This window comes from Symphodus melops (genome assembly GCF_947650265.1).
Source record: "Symphodus melops genome assembly, chromosome: 18".
Taxonomy (NCBI): domain Eukaryota; kingdom Metazoa; phylum Chordata; class Actinopteri; order Labriformes; family Labridae; genus Symphodus; species Symphodus melops.
This window is the reverse complement of record NC_136708.1, coordinates 18,561,354-18,572,243: the sequence shown is the minus strand read 5'-3', so window position 1 is coordinate 18,572,243 and position 10,890 is coordinate 18,561,354. Positions and strand designations below refer to the sequence as shown.

Below are 10,890 nucleotides of genomic sequence, written 5' to 3'. Positions count from 1 at the left end.
AACTAAATCGATTTAAACATCTGCATCAAATCTGTCACTGCTGTAAGTTGGGGTTTGTTTGTTTACTGACACAGTTTGAAGATCTTCTCTGGGATGTTGTGTGTAGGGCATTTTATGATACGTGTATGGGTGTGCGTGCTTGTGTGTGTGCGTGTGTGCGCGTTTTCTGGTCTGTGTAATAACTTGGGGAAGGGGTGGGGACCAGAGGGGATAACGTGAATGGCAAGCACTTTTTCTGCCTTTGCCCACACTTGATTTAACCAGTATCATTAAGACAATTCTACTGTTTCTTAAATACATCCACAGATATACATTCAGCTGTGTGTATATGTCCATCCTCCAAATGAAGAACATGTAGTGAGAAACTTCACCAGTTCGTTTGTGTGTAATCTTAAAAATACATTCTTCTGCAGGCAAGTGAAGTTGGACATATTTTATTTTTCACTCTGAGCATGAACACACACCCTCACGGGTGCAGCTTGCCTTGCCTGTTACTGGTTTATACATTGATAGCTGTACACTTAACACTGGCTCAAAGAGTCCTTCATCCCTCCTTAACTCTTATTGTTGATGTGCGCATTATTTTATGTATCCATGTTTAAAAATAAGAAAAAAAGTAGTGTATTCCAGAAAAATTACTCAAAAGGTTGTACTGTTTCCAGCATTACCAAGGTACCTGGAGTGGTTCAAACTGTTTTTAGCATTTATGGTTTTATTAATGAAACCGTGATATACACACATGTATGTATATTGGTATGTATCTAAGTTTTGTCTACCCCAACTTACATTCCCACAAACAAATGTTGCCATTTTTAGTTCAAGGGAGCAATGTACAAGCAGAGAAGTGTCTTATTATAATAAAGTTATACAGAGAAGGCAAAGTTAAATAAACTACTTTTGATTTAATGGAAAAATGTATTCACCACGTCTCGTTCTTTTCAAGTCGATGAACTTCAGAGTGGTCCGAACTGCCGCAGAAAAAGCAAAGTGCAGATACTGTGAATCCACTTTACTTTTTTTTTTTTTTGCACCCATCTAAAGTGCAGTATTCACTCTTCAATGTGTGAGAGTTTAGTTATTCTACCAGAGATGACTGAGGTTTTTAAAGCTGAAGTGCAGAATACCAGAATAAGGATCATAGCTGGGATTCTCAAGTCAATCGCACTAGTATTATTGGCGCTGTGGTGGGTATTAACAGCACTCATTTAATTTAATGGGTAATTTCATTTAATGTGAATTTAAAATTAACATTACAGGAAAAGAGAGATGTGAAGCAAAGTTGTCCAAAAATGTTCAGTACTGCGATACCGTCTGAGTCTATAACAGTTTGGTCTCTCAAGATTCTAAAGTGAAAGAGAGCAGGTGGTGGTTTCCTGAAGTTCATTTTAGCAAATACAAACGTTTCTGGAGTCTCAAAAAGATACACAAATCTTTATATCTATTAGTGCTGAGTAAATGTTAATATCTTAAACTTAGTCAAACACACTTTGCATATTTATTGGACAGGTGTGTGTGTGAGATGAATCCTTATTGTGTTCTTGTTTTTTTTGTACATTGTTTTCGAGACAACTATTTTTCAAATTGTATTTATGTTACTCTTATGTTTGGTTCTGACTTTTTTGTTTGCTGTATTGCTGCTGCAACATCCGAATTTCCCCTCTGGGGATCATTAAAGTAATATCTTAGCTATCTTCTTTTTTTTTTTAAGAATTTGCAGTACTGAGGATACACGATAGGGGGCAGCACCCCATTATCAGGCTGCTGCAAGCGACCCTCAGGAGGAAGAGGAAGAACGTAACGTAGAGGGTGAACCGTCCATCTTATTTACACCGGCGAGATTCTTCTTTTTTAGCCTGTCGGTATTTTTCACGTAATTAAAGATTGAAAGCTGGGTAAGTGAATCGTATATAGACCGTAACGGAGTTGAAATATGTGAAGGTACAGAAAGGGAATGCTCTGAAAACAGAATGTTTATCATGAGGCCTGTTTAGGTCCGAGCCGCGAGCAGAGGGTTAGCTTGACAGGCTAATGTTTGCGTTAATAATCGTGTTAAAGTTGCTGAAATTAACTTAATATATCAAATGTTTTTATACACAAGAGATACTGCACATGGTTGAGAGGTTTTAGGATCGCAGTCATTTTTTATTACGGCAAGTTTTTTTTAAAAGTAAATCGGTGGGAATGCACGGCAGCTAGCCTGCTAGTTAGCTTTGCCTTTAAAAGGTTTGAGTTATGGTTAATGATTTTTAATTAGTTTTTAATTTCTGTCACAGTGTAATAAATCAAAATATTTAGTTTAAGTATTATATTTAGTTTAAGTAATAATACAATATTTACTGAAGTGTGTAAGTATTATTATAATATTTACTTTAAGTGTTATTATAACATTTAGTTTAATTATTATAATTATTTAAGTGGTATTATATTTATTTTAAAGCGTGTGAATGTGATGTTAATTTTGTGTCACTTTTATTTTATTTTTTTACCAAACAAAGACCCTATACGCCAAAGAAATGTTACCACAGACCTACATCTGATAGTTATTTATATTTTAATTACGGAAAGTAAGTAAAACTTTCACAACCTGCCACTGTTCATAACAGATGTAAAGGTACACCTGACTCTAAGATCAGAGAACAACCGAGAGACTTTAAAGATGAACCACAGGATGAACCATTTATATAAAGGTTTTAAAATATAATATTTATTTCTTAAAGTTCTTGACTGCCTCAAGCCTTCTGTGGTCACAACAAATGAACCGATTATTAAAAACTTCAGAACTCTGCCTGAAACTCACCTCCCTGTTAAAAGAAGTTGAGTTTGACGTTTTTCTTCATGTTCCTATTTGTTGTTTCATTCTTTATTTTATTGTTGTTTTCATGTTGAGTTCCAGACGACATAAAGTACTTATTATATTATGTACTTTTTTGGTAATATGTGACCCTCTCATGCAGGTCTTCAGAGATGAGCAGCTCAGAGGAAGTGTCATGGATCTCCTGGTTCTGTGGACTGAGGGGGAATGAATTCTTCTGTGAGGTGAGCGGCCTGAATAAACTGTGGACCTTCACGTGGTGACCTTTAAAGTATAAAAGCCTGATTTAATGTGTTTTAAGCAAAACATCCAATCTAAGTTAGGGGGGGTTTACCCTCCATGTTGATATTACCGTCACTCAACTCACAGGAGCACATTTAGTCTCATCATCTCTTGAGTTCTGACAGTTCAGCCATAGTACGTTTGTGAAAACTTAAGTGGTGCCGTGAATGTCACAAACATGCCGACTTGATGGTAGAACAGACGGCGTCAACAAGCTGTATGACCAGAATCAGAAAAAAAAACATTGGTGAACTGTAAAGTAATGGCTATCTTTGCTGCGTCTTTTCATGTTTCTTTATATGAAGTGAATTTGTGTTTTCATCAGTAAGAGATGTTTGTTTGTTATAAGATGAGCTTGAAACTATACTTGCATGCCTACACATTTTTTAAATACATTTTAAATTTCTGCTTGACATGGACTAACAGTGGCCTTTTAAAGATCCACTTCCAATTTGTGATTGTTAATCATGATCTGTTGTTTTGACATGGGCAAGTTATCGGTTCTCTTCCTCTATGAACGAGATGAGAAACTTATACTGACTGGTAGTTTTAATAAAAGTTAACCTAACTTTCTTATATGCACTAAGATCTACGGAATAATACTTAATTTTTATTTTTTTATTTTTTTTGCATCCATCAAATGTCTCGTCTTTAGGTGGATGAAGATTACATCCAGGACAAGTTCAACCTGACGGGGCTCAATGAGCAGGTCCCTCACTACCGCCAGGCCTTAGACATGATCCTGGATCTTGAACCAGGTCTGTATATTAAATTCATTCTTCTGAAAGTCTGACACTATTCATTGGTTGAACCTCTGACACTGTTGGTGCCGTCCCAAAAATGAGCAGAGGTGTGGCGACATAAAAAAGTGTCTCTCAGCACTGAAAGTATAGTGACCAACATGTTCTGTGTTCCCTCCAGATGAGGAGCTGGAAGACAACCCCAACCAAAGTGACCTGATCGAGCAGGCGGCTGAGATGCTGTACGGTCTCATCCACGCGCGCTACATTCTCACCAACAGAGGCATCGCACAGATGGTAGGCACCAGCTCCACCAGCAGAAAGCCGTCACTCTGCACTATGGAAGAGTGTGCTCCATTACTGCTGTCTTTATGGGGTGGAAAAGGACTTACCTGAACATGTCAATTATCACATGGGGATAATAACGCTCGTCATATACTAAAGAAGGTTTCAGAAGGCTTCAGCTCATTTTACCTTTAAAGCTGATTTTACTCTCGGTGCAAGAAGATTTTGATCATCAGCACAGAAACTTTGTTGACATTCTTTGAAGCAAAAGTTTTTTATAAAATGCTGTTTTTAATTTTAAATGTTCCCACTTACTGTGCCTGACTTCAGCAGATGGATGGTGGGATTACAAACCTGCATATTCAGACTCAATTAATGCCCAACATGGTATCGACATCATGTGACCTTTTATGTTATGTGACAAATGTTTACATTTCCCTTGATGGAGTTTTGAGATCCAGCCACTGAGAAAAATTCCTGTGATGTTTATTCTTTGTTTTATACCTGATGTCTAACTTGCAGTTGGAGAAATATCAACAGGGAGATTTTGGCTACTGTCCCCGGGTGTATTGTGAGAATCAGCCCATGCTTCCTATCGGTGAGTAAACCAATAGGTAATGTGCTTAATGTAAACGGTAATCTTTCCAACATGAGGGAAAAGCATAGATAAGAAAACACTCCTTGGTTCTAAACATAATCTGCTGATTCATCTTCATGATGACTCATTTAAAAGAAAACTTCCTGGATCTAGGAGATACTCTCGCCTTTCATTCTTTGTAGTCCTGGTGTGTCACATCAGGTGTTCAGCACTACTAAAGTCAGTGCTGTGTCTGTCAAAGGTGAGGTGTGCATATATTCAGTTTGTGTGTTGTTTCACAGGTCTGTCAGACATCCCAGGAGAGGCCATGGTGAAGCTGTACTGTCCTAAGTGTATGGACGTCTACACACCCAAGTCCTCCAGGCACCACCACACAGACGGAGCCTACTTTGGGACTGGCTTCCCTCACATGCTCTTCATGGTTCACCCTGAATACAGGCCCAAGAGGCCCGCCAACCAGTTTGTCCCAAGGTGAGTAAGACGGGCTGAACAGCGAGCTCCATGTTGAGATCATTTAGTGGGTGTACACTAAATATAAATCAGTGTGTAAGAAGTGACATCACTTCTTTATCATCCCAACTGAGTCTAGTGTTGAACCCAGCGGTGTCCAAACTTTAAAATAGGCGTGGCCCAGAACCCACCATACACATCGACATATATCGACACGCCCTGAACACGTCATCTCTTCTCTCAAACTCCTGTTTGTTTTATGCATTTCAAACACTGGCAGTAAAAAAAAAAAAAAAAAGGCAGAAAGTACAAACTGAAAAAAGTATCAAACCCTTTTAAAGAAAACTAACTTGAAACTTCTACATGTGTGACATCAGTGGATTCATATTTAGTCACATTTACCTGGAAGTTGGTGTTTTGTTTTCCATTTTTTGTTAAGACTTTTAAACACCCCCCCCCCCCCCCCCCCCCCCCTGTTGTGCTGGTTTCCAGGCACATATTCACATCAAAGCACTGAAGGACAGCCGAAGTGTCTTTGGAAAAACCCTGAGACTCCAAATCATCGCATGCTATTTATTATCTCCACATTAACTTGATTAAATGCTGTGATGTAATTATGTGATGAAACGCTCCATGTTTCAGCTCGGTCAACACATCTGACAACGTGATCCCTATAGGACATGCAGAACAAACTTCATCTGCTGCATCCTCCTCCAGCTTTACTCTTCTCTTTGTGTGTGACATGTGTTGACGGCCATGAGTTTACAGATCGTGTCACAGTCACGGGTGGTGTGATGGGAAACATTGAGTACCTCAATTCAGACGTCTTTGCTGTCTCCCTGAAAGCAAACACACCCATGATGACAAAGTGAACGCCCTTATTGATTTGAGTGTGCGTGTTTGTGTTGCATCCTGCCCTTTTTTATTGGATCTTAGTATTTGTGACCTTTGTAACATAAACATGTTCTTTCCTCCGCCTCAGACTGTACGGCTTCAAGATCCACCCCATGGCGTACCAGCTGCAGCTGCAGGCCGCATCCAGCTTCAAGAGCCCCGTCAAGGCCATCCGCTAGAGCGCCGTGGCCAAAGAGGAGGAGGAGAAGGAAGAAGAGGAAAATTCATGGAGAGGAAAGAATGATGATAAGAAGGGGAGGGGTCACCTGCACTAAGCTTTCCAGATGCCCCCTCCCCAGCCTGAAGACTGTATTATTTTGGTTTAGATTAGGGCATATGAAAAAGTGTAATGCTTTTTGAGTGTGAGACAGAGATAAAAAAAAACAAACAAACAAAAAAACAGACGCACAGCCATTATCTTGAAAACACACACATACATAAACACACAAATTCTGCCACACACCTGGGATTCCATGCACGTACCTTACCAAACTTATCAGTGCCAAAAACAGGAGGGGAGATCAAAGAAAGCGGAACTGAAGCAGAGGATGGACGACGCCGCTTCACTCATGTTACAAGCACGCTGATGAGAAGTTCTCTGTAATCAGTGAAAAGTCTTGAGTCAGTTTTTGCTTCTGGCTCTGTGTTTGGCACAGTTTGGTAGAAAGTGGTGGTAAATCCTCCACCACTGAAAGCCCCCCCCCCCTCCCAATGCATGCACACTGGCACTCGCAGAGACAGTTTGGACGTTGGCAGCAGATGTCTGTCAGTATCAGTTGTAAGATTTGGTTCCTCGTGTCGTCTGATATTTGTCCCAAACATTCTGTTGAATTTGCCTTAAGATTCGGAGAAAACGCAGATTGTTTTATCTTTCCATTTTCTGCTGTAAGAGGACATCCATAACAGATCATTCGAACATTTCAGACAATTGTAATCGGCCTGTGTCATTTTTCAAGCTGTCTGTGCATGTGTCAAACAACCGTCTGTAATGGTACCTAACTGAGAATGAAACCTGTGCCCCCCCCCCCCCCCCCCCCCCCAATCTGCGTTTGTATCGTCACCCTCTGTAGCTTTATCTCCCTTCAAGTAATGGTTTGGCGTTATTGGAAATGTGTTTATATTACAAAAGGAGTACAGATAAAAGATTACCTCAGGAAGAGTATTGTAAGCTAGCACGAGCAGTCGGTTAGCTTCTCTTGGCAGTTAGCTTCTCGTACACGCAACCTGATTTGTCGTTTAGTGAGAACAACTAACAAACAAGTCACTCAACAGGAGGAATACATGCAGCTGTGAGGAGGCGACTATTTTTTCTTGTCCCATACAAGAAACAGTCATTAACACCACATGATGCTGCCTTTCTCTGTTTTTTTTAAACTAACTTTAGCAAGGTGTACATAATCTGCTTGTTTTTGAGGGTTACAGCTGCTGCTGGTAGCCACAGGTTGGCTTGTTCACAAACCACGAGAAAGTGTTAAGTGTTTCAGTTGATATACAACCTGTAGTGATCATAAATGTTAAAATCATGAAAGAAAACTTTTTTTCTTACTTGATAAACAAATAAGAAAACAATAAGATTGGGACAGCATGGCAGCCTAAGTGTTCCCCCTCTATCATGTCTTTCTTGCTAAGCTCAGCTAACCTACTGCTAGTGGTAGCTTTAGTTACAGTAGATGTAAGGAGGATATGAGAGGTAATTTATAGATTGTTCGGCCCCAAATGTCAAAGTAAAGATTGAAGATGAGACTTAGAGAAAGAGGAATTAAGACAATCTGAATCCTTCAGCTCACTCCATCACTGCACTGATCCTCCTGGTGTCTCTCCACAGCACATTCGTATTATTTATGTCCACATTTAGACAGACAGACAGACCACCAGCTGCTTCTTAGTTTTTCTCTCAGGGGCAGACACAGTTGTCCCACCTCCTTTCTCTCCCAATTTACTTTCGTGTGACTGGAACAGGTTGTTTTTTTTTCTTCCGTTTTTTGGATTTCATGATACAAGAGAAAAGGTATTTATGTGTCCAGATTTTAACTAATGTTTGTCTGTGTTGTCGTCGTCTTTCTGCTAACTGTGGAAGGGTGAGCAGGATTCAGAATTCTCAATAAACTTCTATTTTCTTTTCATACTCGTTTGTCTTTGTGATTTTCTTTCAGACTGCAGTGTCACCATCCTGCCACACGGTGTCAGTAGAGATCTTATAATGTGCGTTTAACCAACTCTGAAACACTATTTTAATCTCAGTTTAGAAATGGTAGCGCTAAAAGATTACAAAACCCACTGTACTGGCCTGTTATATTCTTTCTTTGAATGTTTTAAGCTGTGTTGGAAAATTTCTTCTGGCAGAGATGGTTGTCTTTCTTCTGGGTGTGGTGGAAGTGACATTTCACATGACTCTCGGTAACAGTGGAGGAAACATCCACAAACAGAATATGCTGATGCAGTGTTGACCGATCAATGTGATCACAAGACCTCGGTCAGCCTCTTGTAATGATTTCAACTTTTTTTTTTTTTCCTGGGCTCTGCTTTGATTATGAGAAGCAAAAAAAAAAACCCAATGGAAAATCCCAATTTGCAAAATGCAGCTTTAATATGAACATGTGCTGCCTCTTCATTCTGTTTAAGCAAATTAATGTCGTGAACACCTTGGGACACAAACAGCCTTCTTTATGTATGAGTCAGAAGCTGTTTTTCTTCTCTGCACGGCAGCTGTCTTTGGCAAAATGACTGGCAGGGCTGAGTTGTCTTCATGCGGCCATACCCCGTCAGTTTTTCCAAAGGGAGCTGAGAAGGAGGAGGTTCCTTCATGAGTCAGGATAACCTCAAACCTCAGCTGAGGTCCTGCCCTGCTCCTGCTCCTGCTCCTTCGCCTCCACCCAGATTATTTCATCAACTCCTTTTAACTTTAAGACAGAGGAATCTTTTGTTCTTTTACGTGAATGTCTCTAAATGTTTTTAAATGTTAGTCCTGAAAACAGGTATTAAGGCTAAAAACAAAACACAAACTGAACCCGCCAGATGTTGCACCAAGCACATGAGAGTTATAATCATGTCAGTGCTCATACTGCAGTCATGTGAAATGTTCAGCCTCTACCTTGCCACACCCCGAGGACATGTTGCGCCATTTTTCCCTCTTGGATTTGTTCTGCGATGCTTCTCAGATGATTCAACTATAAAGGAAACATGTCCACCGCTAAGATTAGACCACACCCAAAGATATACTCCACATGTTTTTTTCTTGGTTGAAAATGTGGCTCTTCTTTACACACGTGATTGTGATTCAGTTTGTTTGGAGCAGTGTCGTACATTTTGGGTTAGAGCAGTAAAAAACTAACTTAACAAGACAAGTTAAAGTTGAGTGATGGCGCTGATTTTGCCTTTTAACAGTCACTACAGAAAATCTTCTCTTTTTTTTCCCTCTCTTGCATCTAAGCATAGAAAATGTCTGAAATTTCAGAAAAGCCTGACGCTGGAATCTTGCTGAGTTGCTTATTCATGTACGGTATGTCCCCCACAGTGTGAAGCGTCCCTGTTGGATGGGAGGGATTGGATGGGTTGGGGATGAGTGGATGTCTGGCATTGGTGGAGAATATCTCATGAGGTGTAACAAAAAACCCACACAGCGTAAATCCACGATTTTTGTGCATGTGTGAAAACGATGGAAAACTGGATGTTCACCAGTTCAAGTCATGTTGTGGATCACTGGAAAATCCCTTTCTGCATTAGTTGTTACCCTTTGAAGCTTTTCAGGGTGTTCGGCAAAGAACAATCTTTTGAGCACATACTCATGATATAGAGTTACCTGTCCAAAAGGCCTTCACCTGCATGTAGAGGCTTCGGCCAAACTCACAAGATTTGAAATATTAACACTTTACTTTTTTCTGCATTTTTTTTTCAACAGACCAGATTTGTCAGATCTGAATTGTCCAACCTTTGTCTTAACTTGTAGAATTAGCCTTCATTGAAGTGTTTCTGTTCACCACCAACATGACTCATGAAGAGTTTCAATTCCTTCATGAGAAGTGTTTTTTCACTGGTCAACAAAAATCCCTGAACTACTCACAGGTAAACTCTGCTTCTTTTACATTCAATAAGAAGTCAAATTGCTGGACATGTTTAACATTTCGTGTTTTGTTTTGTACTTAATTCACTTGAAGTCCTTTTTTCTTCTTCTATCGATCCGTCTCAAAAGATCCAACTTAAATTCTCAGCGGTAACATTGTCACTCTTTTGAAGCCACTTTTTAATATTTACTCATTTTAACACTTGTCTTCTTTCTCCACTATTTGGATTTTTCATATTGGCTCAGTTATAGCTGCTACTTGAGGAATAAGGATTTGTTTGGCTTGGTTTCCCCGACACGCCCTCATCTCCAGGCAACATGAGTTGAGAAACTCAGAGGATCTGTGGGCAAGACAATAGAGGCATTTCACCGGGTCCAAACAGCCTCCCTCTTTGCAAAGTATTTCAAAACGATGACTCTGGAGATACCCTTTTATAACCTTCCCCCCTCCAGCAGGAAACCAAATGAAGCCCATTTTTAAAGTCCCGTGCAGAGATAATCATTAAAAAGCACACACACACCACACAAACAGCACACACACACACCAACAGCAAACATTCCAGCCAACCCAAAAAAAGACGGTTTGTCATTTTGTGACAAATGTGGACAAACAAACTGAAAATCTCAGTAATCACTCAGAGCATGACTCCACTTGTCAGTTTACTACATTCTTTTGTCATCTCTTATAAGTTAATTTGCTAACGCTCTGAGGCAAACACAGAAATATGCTTGGGGACAAACTGTGGGCGAGCAGAGACTTGTTTATGTC

General features: G+C 39.9%; 1 protein-coding gene across 1 annotated transcript; it reads left to right on the top strand.

Annotated features, from left to right (window-relative positions):
- The first annotated feature begins 1,754 nt into the window (after positions 1–1,754).
- csnk2b (casein kinase 2, beta polypeptide) lies at positions 1,755–8,186 on the top strand. Its single transcript, XM_079368955.1, has 7 exons — positions 1,755–1,892; positions 2,955–3,036; positions 3,750–3,852; positions 4,016–4,131; positions 4,642–4,717; positions 4,999–5,188; positions 6,150–8,186. The coding sequence occupies exons 2-7, from the start codon at positions 2,965–2,967 to the stop codon at positions 6,238–6,240; spliced, it is 648 nt and encodes a 215-aa protein (XP_079225081.1). The 5' UTR covers positions 1,755–1,892; positions 2,955–2,964; the 3' UTR covers positions 6,241–8,186.
- Positions 8,187–10,890: the final 2,704 nt, after the last annotated feature.